Source organism: Siphateles boraxobius, unplaced genomic scaffold (genome assembly GCF_051911475.1).
Source record: "Siphateles boraxobius isolate OS27281-9 unplaced genomic scaffold, OSU_SipBor_1 8, whole genome shotgun sequence".
In the NCBI taxonomy this organism is placed as follows: Eukaryota; Metazoa; Chordata; class Actinopteri; order Cypriniformes; family Leuciscidae; genus Siphateles; species Siphateles boraxobius.
Genome location: NW_027509208.1, coordinates 2,815,447 through 2,841,430, shown reverse-complemented (window position 1 = coordinate 2,841,430; position 25,984 = coordinate 2,815,447). Strand labels below are relative to the sequence as shown.

Genomic DNA, 25,984 nt, shown 5'->3' with positions numbered 1-25,984 from the left:
AGTTTTGGTAAGAATCACTTAGTTAGCCTTGCTGTGAGAATAATAAACGGAGGGCTCTCTTTCTTTCTCTCTCTCTCACACGCGCACACAGACAGACGCACCCATGCCCACCGTTATCTCTCCCCCATCCCATATCCTCCCTCAGTTCTTGAGAAGGGTCTGGCTGCAGACTAGCACTCTCAGACTTGCACGCTCAGACACGATCGCTTCCGCTGCAAGTGACGTCACTTGCAATCGACGGCGCATAGTCTCGTTGCGGATTGAGAACAATTCCAATGTCGTTAAAAAACGTTTCTGTAAGTATATATACACACACACACACACACACACACACACACACACACACACACACACACACACACACACACACACACACACACACACACACACACACACACACACACACACACACACACACACACACACACACACACACAGAGATTAGAGAAGGCTGAGTTTCCACAGAATCGATGCTCTGGAACTCTTTTGCTTCATCTTTACTGTAATGAATGACATGCAAATGTTTCTTGAACATGTAGTTGATGTCATGAAATTAAAGGTAAACTGTCGAACTACACTAGAGCAAAGTGAATAATGTGCCAGTGTGTTTTTATGTATGTTGTATATTGTCTATTTGTACCTTGTATTTGTCTGTTTTGCACATTAACTGTGTGTAATAACTGTAAATTGACATTTACAATAAAAAGAAAAAAATGCATCATCTTGATGTTTTTCATCTACAAACTGTTCCCACAAAGTTGGGAGCATGAAATTGTCCAAAATGTCTTGAAAATAACTTTGGAAATTATAACTTAAAACAAATAATAACCTATATAGGTTACATTATAATAATTGTATAATATGGATAATTAGCACTTCACTTACTTGATATACATTGTAAACTGATTACTTTACTCTAGCACAGTAGTCAGTAATGTAAAGCAATGCCACAATAAACTAAAGGATTAATATTTAGGTACATATAAAGGTAAGTCTGCTTTTTTAAAATATTACACTTCAATACGTAGATTGTGCGCGTTAAGAAACACGTTCAAATTGGTCGTCTTAACATGGTAAAACTGTGCGTCTTTACACGCAATAAAATGTAACGCAACGACAAATGACGCCTTAACTCGACCAAAATGTGTCTACGCGTTCAAAAGAAACACGTAGAAAAATTGCTGCTTTAACGCAGGCAAACAGTGCGTGTTGACGCGGTCAAATTTCACGCGTTTTGTTTAAAGACTGTTGGCCCCGATCGCGTTCCGTAGAGAGCAGGCGTCGATTGCAAATGACGTCACTTGCAGAGGAAGCGCTCGTGTCTGAGAGTGCAAGTGACGTCACTTGCAGAGGAAGCGCTCGTGTCTGAGAGTGCAAGTGACGTCACTTGCAGAGGAAGCGCTCGTGTCTGAGAGTGCAAGTGACGTCACTTGCAGAGTCCAGAGTCCTTCTTTTAGATTAGGCCTACATTTCAAAGGAAAGTTTTTAATTTCAGGTTTTTAGTTCATGAAAACTTCCACAAAAAATCTTACGCAGCCCCCAGAGGCAGCTAGTTCGGAAAATGTCAAACTAGTTAGGTCAAAGTCCTTACTAGTAGTTCGGCTTTGCACTGAACTAGTAAGACAAAATTCCTTCTACTAGTTAACTAGTAGTTGAACTTACTAGTTGAACAACATCAACCTTACTAGTTAACTAGTTACGCTTTTGGGACCACACTAGTTAACTAGTGGACATTTTAGCTCTTATTAGTTAACTAGTAAAACACTTTAAGCCTTACCAGTTAACTAGTAAGAACAAAAGTGCATAAACTAGTTACATTAACTAGTGAACATTTTAGCGCGAACTAGTGCATCAACTAGTTAGCTAGTAGACATTTTGGCCTTCACTAGTTAACTAGTAAAACATTTTAAGCCCGACTAGTTAACATGTAAGCGGCAACAAGAAGCCACTAGTAGTACTAGTTGCAGTTTCTCAGGTCAACATGTTAACTAGTGTGCAACATGCAAATGAATTGGGCCGGGTTATGACAAAATCCCGAGTCCTGGTTGGATGGATTTTTAAATTTTGAACTGGAGAGCCAATAGGCAGCCTCAAATTCCACTTTTCCCTCCCCCTTATTAGCATTTTGCTCAACTAGTTAACTAGTGGGCATTTTGGCTTCCACTAGTTCTTCTAGTAAGCACTTTTACACCAACTAGTTAACTAGTTCGGTCAGAATAGGCTGTTACTGTTACACTGTTAACTAGTGGGTGTTTTAGCTCTTACTAGTTAACTAGTAAAACATTTTAAGCCTTTCTAGTTAACTAGTAAGTTCCAACACGTGTCAGCTAGTTATCTAGTGGACATTTTTGGCTTGACTAGTTAACTAGTAAGCTGAATTTATGTTTGACTAGTTAACATGTTAAAGGTTTTGCTGCTCACTAGTTAACTAGTACGCCTTTGTGCTTTACTAGTACGGTCCAGATGGCCACTAGTTCGTCAAAAAGCCAACCAGTTAAAACTTTTGGTCTACTAGTTCGCCATTTTGTCAGACTAGTTTGAACAAAAGTCTTACAAGTAAGATGAAATAAATGCATACTAGTAGGATATCGAATAAATGCTCAAAGGGCTTTCCATATTTACTCGTAAGAATTGTATTTCTGATATGTGAAATTGGAATTTCAACAAGTAAGAAATCAATTCTTGATATAAACAATTGATTTTGAATGGCAGCCTATGGTGACTTTTCACTAGTGAAAATACAATTACAGATATCAAGAATTATACTTTTTATAGGAGAGAAGGCCTTTACTCCTAAGCAAAACAATTCCAATTAAGCAACTCTCTCAAAACCAATGGCCTATTAAATTAAATTATTTATCTTTTTTTTATACAAATAACATCAGACTATTATTAGGGCATTAAGTAGAGGACAAAACTGTGAATCAGACCTGCACGTCTTGGTCTTATTGGATGCACTGGCTCATCTGTATAGCTAAACTGGAGTGATGTAAAAAGAAAGAAAAAAGACATTTTATTGCAGACTTCCAATGAAATGTTTCATGTTTTCTCATACTGAAATTAATTAATTCATTCATTCATTCCTCAACAGTGTTCGGGTTCAATGCACACTGTGTATCTTATATATAATAAAAGTCTTAAAATAATCTTAGATTTGATATTTTAAAAAGACCGGAAAGTTCATCATTGAATTTTATTTTCATTATTGTATGATATTTATAAAACAACCTTTCCCTACCTGTAAATCCATACTTATTTCTGAAAAATTTGAAGTTTCCACAAAACATCCATGATTCAGCAGGATAGCAATGAGGACTCTTAATAGGTATTTTAATATTTTTCCTGAAATTGAGAAATTATAAATGTTCTTAAAGTCGGCATACAATGGAATTTGCAATTGTCTTTTCTTCCATATCGCACATATATCAAAATACAAACGGCTTCTCTGACAAAACAAAAGTCGGACGGGACATCGTTGGATCGTTGTGCTTTGGTATTGCTGTGATCGCGTGTAAGTGACTGTCACAGGTGAGCTGTAGATTAACCAACAAGAATGAGATAGAATGAAATATATATCCACTTTAATAAACAGAGAACAATCAATGTCGTGAGGTGAGGATTAATCAGAAAACCATGTCAACTAATGATGAACTACAACACAGGTAAAACAATGACAAAGAAAACCATGACTAGAAATCGAACATGACATAACAAAGAAACTAAACATGACATCCTTGTAAAGTCCAAATTGAGGAGAGAGAGAGCTTTGGTGAACGATGAGGAGCAGGCAGAGGAAGACACTAAGGACAACCAAAGAGGAGATGATGGTGGGAGGTATCAGGGAGGAGATGACGTAGCCATGGTAGAGCCTTGGTGGAGGGGCCGGGCGGAAACAGGGAGACCAGTAATCCAGGGAGGTGGAGTCGGTGGAGGTGTAGACCCAGGCAGAGCAGAAGAGCCGAAGACACAGGGCAACATCACTGGTCTGGTGAACCACGGTTGAACTACAGGTGGGCATGACCGAGGTGGAAACGTGGGCTCAGCAAACCTGGGCAGATTCGAGGTGACTGAGGATAATGGTGAAACCGGAGGGATGGAGGAGCCTGGTGGATCCAAGGGGGTGGAGGGTTGAGGTGCAGCTGATGACTCGGTAGACGAAGGAGCCCAGCGGAGCCTGAGGAAGGGCCGAGGTGGAGTCAGGGGCTTGAAGGCTTGAGGTGGAGCTGAGGGATAGACAGGCCAAGGCGGAGTCAAAAGGCTGAAATGAGACAGTGCGAGTCAGAGGAACTGGATGGCTTAGGAGGAAGAAGGAGGCTTCCGTGTTGAAGGAGACCTGCAGCTGGGTAGACCCAATGGCGATTTGTGCTGAACAATTAAGACTTTGTTCAGGACAATGAAGACTCAGTGCTGAATGATGAAGACTTGGTGGTTGGACTGAATGAAAATAGCCTGTAGGGATATCCATAGGTTTAATAGACTTTTTAATCATGTCTAAGGTCTTGCGTTCTGTCAAGGGTGAGCTGTAGATCAGTGTTATTCAAATGGAAGACCAGATCCGGATTATAGTTTTACATTGCAGGTTCTGAGCAACACCATCCGGCGGCCTGGTGTGCGGCCGCTACCCGCTTGTCAAACTGTGCAGCCTCTCTGCTCAACGCGTAAATAAATGCATCGATCCGCCTATTTTTGAGTTGTTAAATGGTCTAGTGGTAGATCTTTTGCCAAGCGTGTCAGAGGTTAAGGGTTCTAATCAACACTCGTATAGTTTTTTTTTTTTTTCATCAAAACTGAATATGTTCATCAGTGGTTATAGACAGTCTATATCAAGCAGGGACACGTTTGTGTGCATTTTATTTTGTGATTTCACCGGAATGAATAGAGAGTCCCCGCAACGGCGATAGATTAAAGCGTGCGTCCGAGTGAAGACCTTATACAAGAGAACACTGTATCCGTGCAACCGATCGCCGCGGCAACGAGTGCTCAGCTCGAGTCAAAAACAACACATTTTAGCGCTAGATCTCTTATTTAATAGTGTATTAAATAATATCGATCCGGAGAAAAAGTTGTGGGACACTTCACTGGATCTAAACAAATCAATCTAACCATAGATGTGACCAGTAGTGGTGGCTTTCTTAGTCTATTGAAAATAATTTTGCAAGGGTTCTTGCAAATTTTTATTTATTTTTTCCAAAAAAAATACCGTCCGGTGGTCTACGAAATTTCCTGGTAGATTTTTTGGTCCCACTCCGCCCCTGATTTTGGTAATGATCTTTTAAAGCTATGTCTATACAATTTTCTTATCTAGAGACCAAAGTGACTGATTCAAGCCTAAGCTTCTCTCTCTCAATTACTAGAAACGCAAAGCGCCACATTAAGAGTTGCATACGACGTGGCTATTTTAACAACAGTAGCAGAAACACGGTGAGCAGCAAAATAGATTATTTCTCTAAAACCAATCCGGTCTTGGGGGCTCGTCCGGGATCAGTAATTATCGGTAAACGAAGGAGGCTTTTATAAATGACCAGGAGTCAGCTGATCAATCAGGGCGTGGCAACAATCAGACTGCAGGAACCAATCCGGTCTTCTTCCTGAATAAAAACAAACACCTCATACAACAGCATAAAACACATATACAGACCAAAAGGGATGTAACACATTGCAGAAAACGAGAATGCAGCTAATATAAGTATTTTTTATCTTTCATACAGATGACTCTGACCATTTAACTAATCCAGGTTTGAGACAAGTTAACGTGTGGCGTCTTTAGATGTTTTTTCCCCTATACATTTAGTAGTGATGGCAATTTCAAAACACTGCTTCATGAAGCTTCGAAGACTTTACTAATCTTTTGTTCCGAATCAATGGTTCGGAGCGTGTATCAAATTGCCAGAGTCACGTGATTTTAGTAAACGAAGCTTCATTACGTCATAACTGTTTCGAAAAACTTTCGAAATTTCAATGGTTTACCGCTGGGGGCGATGATCTCTGTCAACCCATGAATCTTGAGGAGTCACTGTGAACCAATGAACAAGTGTCTGTGGGTTTTACCTGATCTCTGATCAGTTTAATACATTTGTAGACATTTTTATTCGACATTAGTATAATTAAAATGAGGTAGTTAATACTAGTCTTATTGGCCTGTTTAGCTGAGCCAATAGAACAAACAAAACAAACCCTGACAATTGATGAAAGAACACATTTACACATGATAATCTCATTAGATGATTAGATAATTGCATTTGAAAGATTTTACTTTCAGTAAAAAAATTGCTATAGATTGTAAAAGGTGTTTTTATGCATGTTTGGCCTGGGTTTTTGTTGCATTTTCACTGTTCTGAGCACTAGAGGTCACCGTGGAGACGGGTGTCGGGCACAATATGGCACATTTGATTCAACTGTTTAAGTGTTTCACGAAGCCTCGACCTGCCACCACTAACATTTAGCATCTAAAAAGATGAGACTAGTTAGTGAGACGCACCCACGGAAGTAAGGAGGAGAAATCACATTTCGTTCTGAAATTGTATAAAGCTCTTAAAGGATAATTTAAGCACCTAGCTGGAACGGGAACAAGGTATTGTGTGTTTAACTTGTTTAATGTTTATGTGCAGTAATATGAAGGTTAATCCATTCAACTGTGAAGAAGTGTTAAGGCCCGTTCACACCAAGCACGATAACTATAAAAATAACGATAAAGATATAATTCTAAAAATCGTTCTCCATATTAAAGAATAACAGAGTTCACACCACAACTATAACGATAAAGATATGAGGAACGATATCGTTGGGATCACTTTCACAACGTTTTTTTTCCTGCTTTCGAACGATAAAACACTAACAGCCAATCAGAATCCATTCTAATTTAAAGGTCTCGCGCATTTAAAATGGCAGATGACATTGCAGAGAAGTTAACGGAAGTTAATAGTCGAGGTACAGAAAATCCTCCACTGTTTGACAAGTCAAACACCCTTTTCAAGGATACGTTAAAAAAGATGGATATATGGAAAGCAATCCTATCCATGGAATAAATGGTGAGAAGTATTAACGATGAGATATTATGCAGTTTAGCATAGTGTAACAAAATTACCTCAGGTAGGCTATCCAGCGCTAGTTTTGACAACATTGCTGAAGTTGCAGTGAAAAAGGCGTTGTATACTCTCCCATCATTGACTTCGTCAGCTAAATTCACTGTTAGATTAGATCGATTACACTAGACTTGCTAGATTCACTGTTTAGATGCGCTCGGAACATAGCATTCTAGCTGAGGACATCTGCTGGCAAAGACGTGTAAAGGCAATAAGAACAGCAAAAACATATTCAATGACATGTTGTAAACAAAAAAGTATAATACAATTCGGATTCTCCCAACTCCTCTCGTCTTTTAAGCATATCGTGTACCCAAAAGCGCCTGTTTTTCTTTTGATATTTTTTGTAACGTAAAGCAGCAGCAGGTCATCCATTTTCGTAATTTTGAAACCGCAAGGCGGGTGCGCGCGTGATTAGAATAAAAAGACCGTTATCAGTCGTTGGTGTGGACACATATATAGTTATCTTTATCGTTATCTTATAGTTATCGTGCTTGGTGTGAACGGGCCTTTAGACTGTATTATTATCTCTCGTGTCATGTGAAGTCAGGCTAACGTAAATTTTGTAGCATTGTTAATACAACACGGGTAACGGCACTAAAGGGTCTTATAAATTACTGTTTGTACGGTTAATTCGGCCTTCGGGTAATTTTTATGTTTGTAAGAGCTAATTTGATGCTATTTATCTGTCCCGTAGCTCTTACGTTGCTTCAAGAAGAAAAGTTGTAATGAAAGGAAAGTAGATTTGCAGTAGGGGTTCAATCTTCAGCTGGCTGGCAGGAGCCACCACTGGCATGTCACATGACCTGTCAGTGTCTGGCTGGCAGGTGCCAGTCTGATTCTAGCATGTCACGTGACCTGTCAGTGGCTGGCTGGCAGCTGCCAGTCTGATTCTAGCATGTCACGTGACCTGTCAGTGGCTGGCTGGCAGCTGCCAGTCTGATTCTAGCATGTCACGTGACCTGTCAGTGGCTGGCTAGTTGCCTTGCAGTCTGCTTTTGGCAAGTTTCAGAAACCATTGATTTTTTACAGTTTTTGTGCTTTGTGTTCCTCCCTTTCTAGCTCATTTATTAAGCATCTGTTGATATGATTATGTTCTTTAGTATGATTGATGTTTTGGGGACTGTTATCCCAGTATAACCAGTCAAATGGCCGTGATCAGACTAGCATCTTACAGAGCTTGCTGGACGCTCATCCAGTCAGCCGCCGCTGATACAGTCAGCCGCCGCTGATACTGCGAGTATAACGCATTGCCTAACACTCGCGCTACAAGGAAATAAATTGTTTTCTTATTATGAATATAATGTCATGCCTTTATTCTTGTGTATGATTGATGTTTTCGGGACTGTTATCCCAATATAACCAGTCAAATGGCCGTGATCAGACTGGCAGCTTACAGACGCTTGCTAGGACGCTCATCCAGTCAGGCGCGGCTGATACTGCGAGTATAACGCGTTGCCTGACAATCTCGCTGCAAGGAAATAAATTGTTTTCTTATTATGAATATAATGTCATGCCTTTATTCTTGTGTATGATTGATGTTTTGGGGACTGTTATCCCTATTAAACCAGTCAAATGTGCCATGATCAGACTGGCAGCTACTGACGCTTTGCTCGAGTCGCTCGAGGCTCATGAGTCAGCCGCGGCTGATCAGCGAATATTGCTTGACACTTGCTGCAATGAAATAATTTGTTTTCTTATTATGAATATAATCTCATGCATTTATCATTTTGTATGATTGGTGTTTTGGGAACTGTTACCCCTATTAAACCAGTCAAATGTGCCATGATCAGACCGGCAGCTTACTGACACTTTGTTGGACGCATGGAGTCAGCCGCCATTAATTGGGATAACAGTCCCCAAAACATAAATTCTACTTATAGATGCATGAGATTATTCTTAGTAAGAAAACAATTAATTTTTCCGTGCAGCGAGAGTGTCAGGCAACGCGTTATACCAACGCGTTCTCATCCCAATGCGTCATATACAACGCTTTTGCCAAAGCGTACATATCCTACGCACATGGCACCCTTTAGCGTAAATATAACACGCACAGAGTATGGGTAGGTTTAGGTCTGGGGTAGGTTAGGGTTAGACCACTAGGAGGCGCCTTCTGCCCCATATATATCTGCGTCTCATATTTACGCTAAAGGGTGCCATATGCGTAGGATATGTACGCTTTGGCAAAAGCGTCGTATATGACGCCTTGGGATGGTTATACTCGCTGATCAGCCGCGGCTGACTCATGAGCCTCGAGCAACTCAGGCAAAGCGTCAGTAGCTGCCAGTCTGATCATGGTACATTTGACTGGTTTAATAGGGATAACAGTCCCCAAAACATCAATTATACTAAAGAATAGATGCATGACATTATATGTTTAATAAGAAAACAATTAATTTCCGTGCAGCGAGAGTGGCAACGCGTTATAGCCTACTCGCTGATCAGCCGCAGCTGACTCGTGAGCGTCGAGCAAAGCGTCAGCAAGCTGCCAGTCTGATCATGGCCATTTGACTGGTTTAATTGGGATAACAGTCCCCAAAACATCAATCATACTAAAGAACATAATCATATCAACAGTTGTATAATAAATGAGCTAGAAAGGGAGGAACACAAAACACAAAAACTGCTAACAACCGATGGATTTGAAACTTGGCAAAGGAAGACTGCCAGGCAACTAGCCAGCCACTGACAGGTCACGTGACATGCTAGAATCAGACTGGCTGCTGCCTGCCAGCCGCTGACAGGTCACGTGACATGCCAGTGGCGGCTCCTGCCAGCCAGCTGAAGATTGAACCCCCACTCTAGATTTGTTTAACCAAGGCTGACGGCTAAACATAAATAAAGGCTTCTGAAAACATCAGTACGCTTCACCATTGTCTGGCTGGGGGTTTGCTACAGAGATCACTAGCAAAATGGGGAACAGGTGAGGATTAATCAAAAACCATGAAAACTAATGATGAACTGGAACACAGGCAAAACAATGACAAAGAAAACCATGACTAGAAATTAAACAGAATTGAAACTAAACATGACATGACTGTGACAGCGATAGGTTGGCTCACAGCAGTCATCAGACAAAAAATATCTCATTGCAAGAGGATGGGGAACTTATTTTTGTTAAAGATTATGCCCATAAACAAAAAAGGTAATTTTTAATAAATGCTGCCACATTTGACAAAAATTAATTTAATTATTTAAATATTTTTTATCTTTCACTAGACTAATTCATCATTTTAGTTTAAAATTTACAGGAATTGCACTAAATTAACTAATATTTTAAGGCTTCTTTTGATTGTTACGTTGGCAACTAAAATGTAATCAAATGTAATATAAAATCTCTTATTATTGATTATGCTAAAAATATTCTGTAGGATTTCTAACAAAAGTATGTTTATTGTACCTTCACTGGCCATGTTTCACACTCAAGGTAATCACTTTAGCATATTTCTTCAAAATGTTGATTTTCTTTTATTCATCCAGACATCCTGTATTTTTCTGTAAAATAGAATGAATATATGACATCAGAATCTGAAAACCATATGTGTCATATGTACAAAACATGATATTATCATGAACATGAGTAGCAGTTGTAAAAAAAAAAAAGTTCTTTATACTGTAGGCTATATAAGTTTATAAGTGAAAGCACTGACTTTTAAGACGCTAACGTTCGTTTTTATACGTTTTGAACAAACAGATTTTCAATGCAAGAGAAATAAAATGAGTAGCCTTATGGTAGCCTACTTTTGCAATCACCTGGGCTGAAATCAAATACATACAATACATATCGTTATAAAACTCTTTAAGGCGAGACACGGCAGGCAAAAACATCGTCTTCTTTCAGACTTGTGGTGAAAAAAGTCCGAAATTAGTTTTTTTCCCACAGTAAAAAGCCATGATGAGCTAACAGCATTAAAAAGACGATTAAAAACTCTTTCGCCCTCTGGCTGCTCCGACATGCTGCTAATCAGTGCTAATTAAAAGTTAACAGTTAACAGGTGCAATGTGATTTGATGATTTGAACAACGCGCTCTGCTCCCACCTAAAGTGGGATGTAGGCCTAATTTGCATACAGATATCTGCAACGTCATTTCGCCTAGTCAAAACTCTAATTCAAGATATCTGTAATTACATTTTGACTAGGCAGAATGTATGGCAAGCCGTTTTAACATTTAATCATTTTAACCTACTAGTCTCTATTTTCATGCTGCTAGTGCTTATTTTTTAGATACTAGTATCTATTCCATTAAGTACTAGTACTTATTCATTAGCTACTAGTGCTTATTCTTTAGGTAGTAGTGCCTTTTCTTTAGATACTAGTACTTATTCATTAGCTACTAGTGCTTATTCTTTAGGTACTAGTCCTTTTTTATTAGATACTAGTACTTATTCATTAGATACTAGTCCTTATTTATTAGATACTAGTACTTATTCAATAGATACTAGTCCTTATTTAGTGTTTGGAATAACGCCGTTTAAAAGAACGGAGTTAGGTAAGGATTATATTTTTTTCAGCAAGGGGCTAATCTAACTAATTACTTTTCCCGTCGTTACAACGCCGTTAATGTTACTGGAAGTTAAATGCGGTGTGTTACCACAGGCGCCGCGTCAGCCTGGTTTGGAATGTGCTGGGGACAGAGACGCATTCGGAAGTGCATTTTGAGAAGTGCTGGGTACAAACATGTCAAACTGTGCAGCCCCTCTGCTCAACCCGTAAATAAATCCATCGATCCGCAAGTTTTGTTTGAGTTCTTAATTTGTCTATTGGTAGATCTTTTGCCAAGCGTGTCAGAGCTTACCAGTTCGAATCCGCCCACGTATAGTTTTTTTTTTCCTCTCATCCAAACTCAATATGTTCATCAGTGGTTGCAGTCTATATATCAAACAGGGACACGTTTGTGTGCATTTTATTTTGTGATTTCACCTGAATGAATAGAGTGTCTCCACAACGGCGATAGATTGAAGCGCGCGTTCGAGTGAAGACCGTGAGCCACAAGAGAACACTGTGTCCATGCAACCGAGCGCTCAGCTTGAGTTCAAAAACAACACATTTTAGCGCGAATTTAATAGCGAATTAAATGGCAACGCATGGCGTTGTTAGAGTTTGATTTATTTAATTTGCTACAGTTACTGCAAACACACTTTATATCATTTAACTCTTTACTTTCGAAGAAAATGCTTGAACCAGAATGTATTCCAGACCAGTTGTCTGACATTGGGAGTTTGATTTATTTAAGCAAGAATAAGACTACAGAGCTAAACACACTTTTTTTTGTTGTTGTTTAAAAGTTTACTTTTGTTGTGAACAGTAGCCTACAGGTTATTTACTTGACCAGTTGTCTCAGGTTGTGAGAGTTTGATTTAATTTGCTAGAGTTAAATGCACTTTATATGGTGTAACTGTTTACTTATCTTACAAAGATAATACTTGAAGTGCAGGATAGACCTCTTGCTGTCTGTCGACGTGCAATAAATATCGAAAGTTATGTACAAACACCTGTCTGTTCTACTCATTTCAACTGACTTATAGCAACTTTTTTTCTAACAGTAACGCAAATAGTTACTTTCGATGGTAACGAGTTACTTTTATTATAGAGTAATTCAGTTACTAACTCAGTTACTTTTTGGAACAAGTAGTGAGTAACTAATTACTTTTTTAAAGTAACGTTCCCGAACCTGACAATTTAATTATGACTATCCCTAGCTCCAGTTTGAGATATGTACAATGTCATTTTGACTAGTCATAAATCCAGTTACAGATATCTACAACATAATTTCGCCTAGTCAAAACTTAATTTAAGATATCTGAAAAGGAACATGTAGATATTTTGAATTGAGGTGAATTAAAGATATCTTGAACTGGAGTTATGACTAGTCAGAATCAAATTGTAGATATCTCAAACTGGAATTACAGATATCTACAATTCAGTTGCAGATATCCGCAATTCACATAGTGGATATCTGCAACTGAATTGTAGATATCTGTAATGATAAACCCCATACAAATGAATGGCAAAAGTGACGTCATTTGTCCTAGGAAGAATGTCTTTGTGGATATCTGAAATGACAATTATGGATAGGAAGAATGTAGTTGCGGATATCTGAAATGTTCTTTTTGACTAGGTAAACTAAATTACAGATATCTGCAACACATATCCAGTCTAGCTGTTAAATGTTAAAATGGCTTGCCATAGCGTGCTAGCCTGGTCCCACCAGACTCTCGTACATTTCATTTGTACATAGAGTCTGGCACCGCTCCATTGACAAGCGTTAACTTCCTTGTAGCCGGGTACTCTATTGAAGTCTAAAACTATTGGATCTGCCCAGAGTCACTCTGGATCTGCCATAACCCATCGCTAACGTCTGGTCGTGACGTATGCCTAGCGTTCGCCTTAGCCAACTCATTCACCACTAACGGAGCGAGCTGGAAAATCAAACTTTTCCCGAACTTCGTGGGGAGGAGGGCGAAAACATCATGGCCACCAACAAAGCTAAGATTGTTCTTGCTCCGGCTTTAACTTCTTGATATTCGTCAGCGTTGCCATAACGGACCGAATGGCTTCACTCTCATCTTTCTCCACTGCCATTACTGAACTACAACTCAAAATAACGCACGACATCAACGTCATCATTCTCAGCCACTCCCTCTGTTCGCTGATTGGCCAGGTAAAAAATTGATCGGAGAAAACGTACTCGGTTACTAACGTAACCTCGTTTCTCTCTAGAGAGGGAACGAGTATTGCGTAATATCTTACACTATGGGGAAAACCTCTTTTCCACGAGATATTGAAGCTAAAAATTATCCTTAATTTTGAATTAATGTAAAACGCTGTGCAGCAGTATGCAGATAAAGGCAGGACGGCTCGCGTGCCTATTGGCTGCCCTGCGGCAACAGCAGCAGCCTATCGAGAGAGGCGCTGCGTGACACCATCCTATGGGGGCATTTCGCGCCCATTTCGTCACGTCCCGCCAGAAAAGGAGCAATCTCGCCCTATAAATATAGCTCGATAAGGCTGGTACACTGGTTTTCATCGCCGAAGCGAACCAGAGCTGTGTATGCACGGCAAGATACGCAGTACTCGTTCCCTCTCTAGAGAGAACCGAGGTTACGTTAGTAACCGAGTACGTTCTCTTACGAGAGTATCTCTCGTACTGCGTAATATCTTACGCTATGGGGAACACAATGCAAAACGCCGTGCGTACTGGGATCCGACACCAAGGTCCCAAGGGCAGTAGCCTGGGGCTCATGTAGTGCATAATCACCATAGACTCACAGAGAGTCGGAGAAGAGAGGCTGCAAGCATCATTCCCCATGAAATAGCATCCTATAGGAGCTAGTTATGTTAATAGTGTTTGACACAGGCAGGGTGAACGTGTTCAGCCTGAACTGGGTAATAGTACGGGTTATTCAACACCCATAGAGCCGTTTTATCGCTCAGTGAGCGATACATAAGCAAAACTCAGCATCTGGGCCGGTACAGCGGGGCAGATAGCACTGAATTATATACCGACAGAAGCTTGGCTTGTAAGGCGGGAACCTCGAGGTTATAAAACCTTATAAATGTAGACGGCGAGGCCCAGCCCGCAGCCGTACAGATATCCTGCAAGGTAACCCCACTATACCACGCCCACGACGAGGCAACGCCTCTCGTGGAGTGCGCTCTGACACCCAAAGGACACTGCATGCCCTTAGAAGTGTAAGCCAGTGCTATGGCGTCGACTATCCATCTGGATAGGCTCTGTTTTGATGCGGCCAGTCCCTTGGAGCGTCCGCCAAACAAAACGAAGAGCTGCTCGGTCTGTCTGAAGGCAGACGAGCGGGACACATAAGCTCTCAGTGCCCTGACAGGGCAAAGGAGACTCGCATCCTCCTCCTCATCATGAGCCGAGAGAGCGCACAGGGAAATAACCTGGGCCCTGAACGGTGTGTTGAGGGATTTGGGCACGTACCCGTGCCTTGGTTTGAGTATGACTTTTGAGTCATTAGGCCCAAACTCCATACATGACGCGCTTACAGAAAGCGCTTGTAAGTCCCCTATGCGCTTCACTGAAGCGAGAGCCAAAAGAAACACCGTTTTGAAAGACAGATGCTTCATGTCTGACAAATGGATTGGCTCGAACGGGGCACCTTTCATGGCTTCCAAAACCGTAGAAAGCTCCCACACTGGGACTGAAGGAGGTCTAGGAGGGTTCAGCCTCCGAGCTCCCTTGAGGAATCGCACGACTAGGTCGTTCTTCCCCAGTGACTGCCCAGTCACAGGTTTTGTGAACATTGCTATGGCCGCCACGTACACTTTGAGCGTGGATGGGGTCCTGCCCTTATCCAGTAGCTCTTGCAGGAAGGAGAGTACTTCCATGACCCCGCAGTCTACTGGTGAAAAGCCCTGAGCTTGACACCAGGCAGAGAACACAGAACATTTCGAGGAGTAGAGCCGTCTAGTAGATGGGGCCCTCGCCTGCGTGATCGTGTTTAACACTCCCTCCGGGAGGTTAGCGGGTACCCGTTGATGGCCCATGCGTGTAGGGACCATAGTTGCGGGCGAGGATGCCAAATCGAGCCCTTGGCCTGAGAGAGGAGGTCTTTCCTCAGCGGTATTGGCCACAAGGGGCAGTGCTGGTCAGCCGCATCAGGACCGGAAACCACGTCTGGTTTGTCCAGAGCGGAGCCACAAGCAGCACTGGGCATCCGTTTTCCCTGATTCGCTCCAGCACTTGAGGCAGGAGTGAGACGGGGGGGAAAGCATAGAGGGGACAGCGGGGCCAAGCGTGGGCCAGCGCGTCCTTGCTCTTGGAGAAATATTTCGGACAGTGAGCGTTCTCGTGAGACGCGAACAGGTCCACCTGCGCTCTGCCGAATGTCTCCCACAGCAGTTGGATCGTCTGCGGGTGCAGAGACCATTCCCCTGCTGGGACATTGTTTCTGGACAGTCTGTCTGGTCCCAGATTCAGGCGACCAGGCACATGCGCCGCTTTCAGCGAAAGCAGGTTGTGCTGAGCCCAGACCAGGAGGCGTTCCGTTAGCCTGTAAAGGTTTCGGGACTTGATGCCGCCCTGGCGATTTATGTAAGCCACCACTGACATGTTGTCCGACCGGACCAAGACGTGGTGGCCCTTTATCTGGCGACAGAAGTGCCGTAGCGCGTTGTCGACTGCCATCATTTCCAGACAGTTTATGTGTAGGAGCTTTTCCCGTTCTGACCACTGGCCAAAGAACGGTCTGCCCTCGAGCAGTGCTCCCCATCCCGAGGTGGAGGCGTCCGTGGACACCACCGTCACACTCAAGGGAGTCCCCAGACTCATACCTGACCGATACCAGTCGGTTTTCTGCCAAGGTTCCAAAGCTGAGACGCATTTCAGATCGACCCGGAGGCGAAACCGACAAGCGGTCCATGCCCCGGGCGGAACTCGCGCTTTCAGCCACAGCTGCAGTGGGCGCATGCGAAGCAGACCCAGCTGGAGCACTGAAGCTGCTGAGGCCATGAGGCCCAGCATTTTCTGGAACCTTTTGAGCTGGACAATCGAGCCGCGGCGAAAAGATTTCATGGCGCGCTGAATGTCCCGTCCGCGCTCTGGCGACAGACGCGCTGCCATGGATAGCGAGTCCAGCACTGTTCCCAGAAAATAAATTTTCTGGCTGGGAGACAGCGAGCTCTTCGCCCAATTGACTGAGAGACCCAGATTCTCGAGATGTTAGAGTAATGTGGCCCTGTGTTCTATGAGCTCTGATCGTTATCGAGCTAGAATCAGCCAATCGTCCAAGTAGTTCAAAATTCGCATGCCTTGAAGTCTCAGGGGTGCGAGAGCCGCGTCCATGCACTTCGTAAATGTACGGGGTGCCAGGGACAGGCCGAACAGAAGGACTTTGTATTGGTATGCCTGGCCCTCGAAGGCGAATCTCAAGAATTGCCTGTGACGTGACGCTATTTGTATTTGAAAATAGGCGTCTTTCAGATCTATTGACATGAACGAGTCCTGTCGAACTTGCGCGAGGATTTTCCTGGTTGTAATCATTCTGAACTGGCGCTTCATGAGCGTTTTGTTCAGCCGTCGCAGATCTAGAATGGGTCTGAGACCCCCGTCTTTTTTCGGTACCAGAAAATACCTGCTGTATAGACCCCCGTCGCTCTGAGCCTGAGATAAAGGTTCTATAGCCCCTTTGCTCAGTAGTTTCGCTATCTCGGCTCGAGGTAGATGATATACTTCGTTTTTTACCGTCGTTTCGACTCGCGCCGCGCAAAGGCGGGGGCGTCGAGTGAACTGCAGCGAATAGCCTCTTTTTATAGTGTTCAGCACCCATTTTGATACCCCGGGAAGCTTTGCCCACGCATCTGTGCGAATAGCTAGAGATAGAATGAAATCTGGGCTCTGGCCGCGGCATAGCGGCGGCCGGAGAGCTCCGGTGTGCTGAGAAATAGACACTGTGTTTGCAGTTTGCGAGGCGGGGGGTGCGCTGATCACAGCGGGCAGCCCGACCGCGCTCGGCTTCTCTCTGACAGGTTGTGGAGAGAAGGTGAGCGGGACGAGCCCCGTGGTGTTCGGCATGCGCATGTCCGCGGGATAGCGGGCACACTCACTGCAGTGAGAACACTGTCGGCTCGCGCCGATTGAATATGTGTTGGTTTCGTTTTTACAGAAACCGTGGGACATGTTTCGTGTAGTGTTTGTGGGCACCGTATTGTGGGCACGTACACTACATTTATTGAACAATCGACATGAGTCAATTTTATTTGTGCTAGCCCTGTATTGTGATGGGCTGTGTCTGCGTGTGGGAATGGGCACTGAGATCTGGGTAGCAGTAAAAACGGCTTTTGTATGCAGGCAAGCGGGTAAATGGACCGGCTTGTTGACTGCTAAATTCGCTGGAACAGTCACATTGCATGGAACTGGACGAGCGAAACGTTTCGGTGAAAATCCGGCCGCAGCGGGATTTGAACACCGTCGCTTTCCCAGAGAGGCTAGGAAGGCTTTGAGACCTCGGGCTTGATTTCAATCCTCGGCCGGGGCCCGCGCTGAGGGGGGCGGCGTCCAGCAGAGCGAGAGCGCGGTCTCTGTTCTCGGGCCTGGCGGCGTTGAGAAGCAGCGGCGGCTGGTTGTGTTGGTTGAGGCTGGGAGCTCCGGGCAGGCTGCTGTTTAGAGCGACCTGCTGCGGAACTAGAGCGCTTCGGGAGGAAGTGCTTCATCGCCTGTGATGTCTTTTGAACTTCCTGGAATCTGTCCCCGAAATCTTTGACGGCAGATCCGAAGAGGCCAGCTGACGAAATGGGCGCGTCTAGGAATACAGAGCGCTCCGCTTCAGTCATTTCAGACAGCATCAACCACAGATGTCTCTCAGCCACGGTGAGAGAGGCCATATTCCGCCCAATGGCCTGTGTAGCTGATTTTGTGGCGCGTAGAGCCAGGTCTGTAGCGCTCCGCAAATCTGCAACGCTGATCGATTCAGCGCCTTCCTCGTCCATTTTTCGGAGAAGGTCGGCCTGGAAGATCTGCAAGATGGCCATTGTGTGTAAAGCTGACGCGGCTTGCCCGGCGGCGGTGTAAGCGCGACCGTGCATGGTTGACGTCACTCGGCAGGCTTTAGATGGTAGCGTCGTATGCGCTTGCCGTCCAGCAGAGGGCGGGCAGAGATGGGAAGCTACCGCTGCTTCCAATGGGGCAAGAGAAAGGTATCCTCTGTCTTTTGCACCGTCCACAGTGGAGAATGCAGCCGAGACAGAGGTACGCACCCTGGCCGAGAGGGGGGCGCCCCAGGACCTCGCGACTTCTACGGGAAGCTCAGGAAGAAAAGGCGCGAGCCTGGATTGTGACGGCGAGTGGTCCTTTTTGAGGAAGCATCCGTCCAGTCGGTTGCGCGCAGGCTGCGCGGGCGCCTCCCAGTCGATGCTAAGGTTGTCGACGGCTTGAGAGAGCAGACGCATCAGCTCTGATTCAATGCCGGCTCGTTTTCCAGAAGGCTCGCGGCTAGCAGGGGGGAGGTCCACAGAGCTCCTCACTATCTGATGCCAGGAGAGAACAGACCTCGGTTGTTTCGTCGACCTCAATGGCGGAAGCGGCGGCGGACGGCGGCCGCTGTCCGTCGGGGAGGGGCTCGAGTGATGCCGGCGAAGCTGGCGGGCGAACCGGCGAGCTTTGGCGGGCAGGAGAAGGCTCGGGGCCACGCTGGGCACCGCGCTTTTTACGGCGCGGCGCTACGGCGGGCTGAAGTGCAGGCTCTGAGAAGGATGCCAGGCGAGTCCTCAGAGTCACCATAGGCAGTAGCTCACAGTGAGGGCATCCGCCGTCGACGAGAGCGAGAGCCGCATGATCCTCACCCAGGCAGGAAACGCAGATGACATGACGGTCCCCGTCGCTGAGTGTGGCTCGGCACGAGCCGCAGGATCTTTGCATCTTGAAAAAGACGCAGCTCTTTTAGCAGGGAGAGAGACAGTGAAAAAATGTGTGTCGCAGCGGCGAACACACACACACAGTAATTGAAAGGATATAACGCCGGAAAGCGTAGCAGGTACGGCGGCTAAAGGCGGCGGTGCCAGCGACTTCAGACACAAAGGCTCGTCCCGCTGTGTGCTTGTCCTCAGACGGCGTTGCTTCTCACTCCAGATCCAGCGATGCGTGATCCTTCGCTGAAGAGATGAAAATCAGTGTACCAGCCTTATCGAGCTATATTTATAGGGCGAGATTGCGCCTTTTATGGCGGGACGTGACGAAATGGGCGCGAAATGCCCCCATAGGATGGTGTCACGCAGCGCCTCTCTCGATAGGCTGCTGCTGTTGCCGCAGGGCAGCCAATAGGCACGCGAGCCGTCCTGCCTATATCTGCATACTGCTGCACAGCGTTTTACATTAATTCAAAATTAAGGATAATTTTTAGCTTCAATATCTCGTGGAAAAGAGGTTTTCCCCATAGCGTAAGATATTACGCAGTACGAGAGATACTCTCGTAAGAGAACCAAAGACTACAGCACAATCCCAGACCTATTACTGAAGTAAAATGAAAATTGAGCAGAAGTACGTAGGAGGGCGGAGCCAGGCTAATAGCGTGCATCCTGTCACCATAAACTGCCCTGTCAATCATCTTGTCACAGTTAAAATCCTCCATTCAATCTAATTTGATTTCCTACCGTTTCGGAGAGCATGTTCATCTGCCAGTCATTGGTCATGCGGAGACTCTCCTCATGTGTTTGCAATTTGAATATAATGATGCATTTAAAAGGTAATGGCTAAACATATCTTTACAAAAGTTCACAATGCTGCTGCAGATGCAATATAATGTAGACAACGTTGAATCAATACACTTTCGTCAGGATAGATACTGATAATTAATCACTCAAACCCCTTTATCTAAACCTCTCTACATAACCGCCGGACTCGCACGTCCTCCATGTCTGGGTTGTGGGCTATATTAGCCGTTAGAATGCGCATCGATCTGAAGGGGGTAATCCATCAGCCGGAAACTGAAGCCTACCTGGGCGCCGCCATTGTAGCAGAACTTCACTTGCTGTTAGCATTCCATTGACTCCCATTCATTTTGGCGTCACTTTGACAGTGAATAACTTTACATCTGAGGCGTCCAAAGACTTCATTTGCTCATTATTTATTTCTAAAGAAACACGACAATGTATAAAAGGCTCTATTACTTTGTATCTTATGTTATGGCCCCGTAGAAGCCATTTTTGTAAAAATAAGCTAACGATTGCATCATAACCACGCGACTCTCTGTTGTACAGTAGAGAAATTACTGTATAGACAGGCGGAGAAGCTCACAGGCAATCTTTTACCGTCTATGAGGCAATCGGGGGGACATAGAGGCATAAAGTCAAGGGAGAGGCCCATAGATGGAGAGTCCATAAAAGCAATGGGATAAAATATGTAAACAACGTTTTTGAGGAATTAGGTGATTCAGATTTGTCTTGGCACAGCTACTAGAAGATTTACAACTGTCAGACAGGTTGCTCACGTCACATCTACGTCGTCAAGCTCAGTTTGAGCCTGTGCAGTCGCTCAGCCATCAGGAAGTGACTGCTTCTACTGGGCTTCACTTTTCTCCGTTGAAATCAAGGGGGTCGCTGTGTCCAATTCTTTTACTTTCTATGATCGATCAGCGCTTTGGGTTCTGACCGGAAATAGTAGACCATCCGGGTATCTTTGGAACACTAATTTCAACATACTATGGTTTTGGGACGTACTAATTCTATTTTCGAATACTATTTAGGACGGATAGTATGCGAATTGGGACTGGGCCATACACTGTTAGAAAGCTCTCTCTCTACTGTACAATGCTGTCGGATCCAAATATGGTCATTTCCTTTTTATCTGCAACCAATCGTGAAAGTAAAAGGGGGGATTTAACTCTAAATGCGCAATCTCATTTAACAATATAAATCTTTAAAGCCCGTTTTCTCAAAATGACTTTTCTCTCATACTCCAAGTCCGAAATCTCCACTTCAGTAGCACCTATATACATAAAAATTTCCAGTCTTGTACATAATTATATTATGAAGACATTTACAGAGGGGTTTGTAAATGTATTAGTCCTAGCCTGATTTATATAACTTTTTATTCCAAAAAACATAACGAAAATAATTCTTTAAGGCTATTGACAGTATATTCTGATATACAGGATAACAAAAGTAGATATCCGTAAGTCCCTCAGTAATTTTTTCCCCATGTAATATGTCAACACAATGAAAAAATTATTTTGAACCTGGTTTTATCCAATACTCAGATTTCGTTTTTTAAATATATGCAAATGAGCGCATATTTAATTATATAATACCAAATTTGCTTATTTAAACATTAAATTACAGAAAACTTGTAATACATTTTTTTCTCATCTTAATGTAGGTAATCAACTGGGAAAGTTTCATGGTGATATCTGCTGCTAGTTAAAAATGCTAATACGGGAGAGTCCGTCAGTGTTCATGGGCAGAGCATGAGAAATATGATGTTATATTGCTCAGAAAATTCAAACGGCTTGATTATTGAAAGTATTTAGGCTTTTTGATTATTCAAAAAAACAATAAAAAATAATCATGTGTTTTCTTCATTGTTTGGTGGTGTGTCCACACACTGCAAAGACACATTTATATGCAAACACCATTTAAAAGTGAATTTTGCATCCGATGACCCCTTTAAGTAAAAGCATTATCAAGATAAAGGTCATTGTATACAGAAGTGTACATTTAAACGTTATGTATGCCAAATCTCAAAAAGGTAACACTTTACAATCAGGTCTGATTCCTTTATATTACCCAATGCATTAAGTTAACATAACATGAACTAAGAGTGAGAAATATATTTTTTTACAGGATCTATTTACCTTTGTTAATGTAAGTTAATAAAAATCCAGCTGTTCATTGTTTGTTCATGTTAGTTCACAGAGCATTAATGTTAACACACAACCTTTAATTGTAATAATGTATTAGTAAATGTAGAAATTAAACATTACGCAAGATTAATATATGCTGTATAATAATTGTTTATCATTAGTTCATGTAACTAATGCAGTTAACTAATGTTAGCAAAGCAAACTTTATTTTAAAGTGTTACCCTCAAAACAAAACAAGAATTTCTATCTTTCATGAATGTACTCATATATATATGCAATTTGCATATATATATATATATATATATATATATATATATATATATATACATCAAATATGTATCAGATATACATTTTAAAGAACAGACTTAGGATTCTCACCTTGCTTCTGGAAAATAACAACGCTGATATGATGCCCTAAACTGAAGTGATCTGTCTGAAGATCTGCATTTTTGTTTCCTTTCTGAAATGATCCACCCACAGAACATTCCCCATTACAGTTTTTATCCAATAGTTTTAATGCATTTCTTCTAATAAGAGTTTTGATTTTGATAAGAGGATGACTGTAAATGTAGCATGAGAAACAAAAATAAAACAGAAAATGGACAAGTGAATCAGTTAACCCTGACTGACTGCATTCCTTGTTTGATTGTTTTTTTGTTTAGTTTGTTATCAGGATTCTTAAGGTTACAAGTAAAGTTTCAGAGAATGTGATATATATATATTTTTTTTTTTACCTTAAATATTTCCTGATTTATACATGAATATATTTAGGGTAGCAAAATTGTTATGCATAACATAATAATATAATTATACATTATGAATAATAATATCCATCATAATTAGGAGTTTTCAAATAATAATAAAAAAAGCAGGTGGGAAATATGCAAAATGGCTTTTCAGACCAAAATAACAAAAGAATGAGGATGGACACTTTTATATCTAATCAGCAACAAGGATTGTACCTGTCAGACAGTAATCATTATACACTATAAAGGTGATGATACACGGGGCAACTTTTTGAGCAATGTTGCTGGGCAATGTTGCTTTGGCACTTTGCCATTGAGAATGGGAAACAAATTTCTATCTGGATAATTTAGATCGGTCATGGGCCCTGTGTCTCGCCTGCTTGTCCATTGATGGTAACATTGCTAGCAACATAGCTCAAAAAGTTGCCCCGTGTACCATCACCTTTAGTAATGCAACACCTGAGCATTACACCAACAGGGACTGTACTGACATTGCATTCTAAATAAACATAGACATATGGAGTTGGTCCCCCGTTTGCAGTTATAACAGCATCCACTTTGCTAAGAAGGCTTTTCACAAGATTTTGGAGTGAGAATTCTGTGAGAATTTTTGCTCATCCAGCAAAGCATTTGTGAGGTCAGGCACTGATGTTGGACGAGAAGGCCTAGCTCTCAATCTTCGTTCCAGGTAATCACAAAGGTTTTCGATGGAGTTGAGGTCAAGGCTCTGTGTGGGCTGAATAGGTGAACATGACTTACTCTGAGGAAGAATGTTTTCACATCAAAGTACTCATCTCCACAAACGTCAAGATTTTATCAAAATAGCTCATAACCTGCTTCTGGTGAGACACTGTCCTGCAGACATAAACACAATTGAACCAGCTATTCAAGTTCTTCAGACTCACTAGAAACAGAGATGTGCTGCGTCCAAAATCAAATACTTCTCTATTATATAGTAGGTGAAAAACAGTATGCCAAAATACCAATTTCCAAATACATAGAGTTGCGAAAAACAGTAAGAAAAAAGTACCTGGATGACCTATATTATAAAGAGGGCACTATTCGAAGGGAAAGCCAGTTGTAGTCGTGTTGCCGAAACCATAGTGGACGTTATCAAGTGCACTCATTCAATCTCATAATGCACCGCAATAACGAGTGTACAACTGATGTACACTCAGCGTTTAGAGAATACCCATAATGCACTGGGTGGCCATTGCTGAATTAATTCCCGTGTCTCACCAGAAGATGGAGCTCGCAGCTGAATAATCCATCCATCCTTTTTCCAAACCGCTGGTCCAATGTGGGTACAGCGTAATACAAGTATAAATTCATTCTTAATTTATTATTAAATTGTTTAATTAAGGTTTATACATGCTAGTTTCCATGACAGAGTTCTGACGCACTCAGTGTCCAAATTTGCAAATTCATTTTCATTTACTCTTTCAAGTGGACTTATTAGATGAGTAATGTAGGTAAGAGTGAATAAGAGTATGGGGGGCGCTTTTGAACACAGCTACGGTGTTAATGCGGCTCCGCGCAGACTGATTGCCTAACATTCGCAATGCTTTCTGTTTAGAAAATTTGTCCGACTTTGATCAAAGCCACTTGAAGGCAAGCCTGCAACCATAGCCAAAAAAACGTAATGCCTGCTAACGCTGTGGTAAGCAGGGGAGGAGGAAAAAGGCTGTTATTTTAATTGATGTCAATGAATGAGGTGCATTACTACGCTGAATTAACTGCTTTTTTTTAAAGAAATTGCTTTAATGCATTGACAGCCCATCGGCTAATCTTCTACATGTTTGCTCTTAAACAATCGTTTTGTACTGAGTTTTCACCCAAAAAAAATGCTGTTTTATAAGAGAAGTCACAGAAAATTGAGCAACAGGTATGATTCAGTTTACGCCACTTCTCAATCATTTCTATGGGATCCATAAACAGTGATTGACTGTCGCACCACTCTGAACAGAATTCAATGACATCCAGGCTGTAATGCGATTGGTTATCAGGGCACACGTTATCAAGTTAGTCATTACGCTTTTTACAATAGTAGAGCCACGGACCCGCTTATCTCCTAATAATAAGTTGTTGGCTGCATCTGAAATAGCATACTTCCCTAATTTATAGTAAGCGAAAAACAGTATGTGACAAATGAGCATGTCCGAATTCACAGAACTCATAAAAGAGTAGTCAAAAAGTACCGTACAAACACTTTTCCCCAACCTGGAACCTAGAAAAAGAACACAATGATAAACACAATAAAGACAGAGTAATACATTAACTCTCAAGACACAGGTGCCCGGGACAATGGGTCCGCCAAAACATTTTCAGTTCCCCTTATGGCGGATCTCCAAATTATAAGGTTGTAGAAATAATGACCAGCACATCAACCTCTGATGAGGATTCTGAAGGGTCGTCAAAAACGTAAGGGGATTATGATCACAATAAATCACAATTGACGTTCCACCCCCTCCCACATAAACGTCAACATGCTGAAGTACCCAAACCAGCGCCAATGCCTCTTTTTCGATAACTGAATAATTCAGCTGATATAACAAGAATTTTCTCGAAAAGAAACATCAACTCCCTCATCATCACCTTGTAAAAGGACAGCTCCGGCCCTACCTTGCTAGCATCTACATGCATTTTAAACGATCTATCCCACTGAGGAGCAGCAAGAATTGGAGCACTAGTAAGAACTTTAACATTCTCAAAAACATTCTGACAGATTGAACTCCAAACAAATGTATGTGACGCTTTCAACAGATCAGTCAACGGAGCAACAATATCTGAAAAAAATTCTGCAAAAATTACGATAATACCCCGTCATCCCTAAAAAAA

The 25,984-nt window shown here is 42.5% G+C and overlaps 1 protein-coding gene across 2 annotated transcripts in view; it reads right to left on the bottom strand.

The window, feature by feature from the left end:
- The window catches only part of LOC143729109 (adhesion G protein-coupled receptor F5-like), a 61,807-nt gene extending 38,976 nt beyond the window's left edge, over positions 1 to 22,831 (bottom strand). For both annotated transcript variants that reach the window (XM_077220176.1, XM_077220177.1), the window contains exons 1-4: positions 22,779 to 22,831; positions 10,483 to 10,577; positions 3,239 to 3,342; positions 2,931 to 2,979 (exon numbers count right to left, since the gene is read on the bottom strand). In XM_077220176.1, the coding sequence (XP_077076291.1) occupies positions 2,931 to 2,979; positions 3,239 to 3,342; positions 10,483 to 10,495 (166 nt within the window). In that variant the 5' untranslated portion in view covers positions 10,496 to 10,577; positions 22,779 to 22,831. The remainder of the gene's footprint in view (positions 1 to 2,930; positions 2,980 to 3,238; positions 3,343 to 10,482; positions 10,578 to 22,778) is intronic.
- Between the last annotated feature and the right edge of the window lie 3,153 nt (positions 22,832 to 25,984).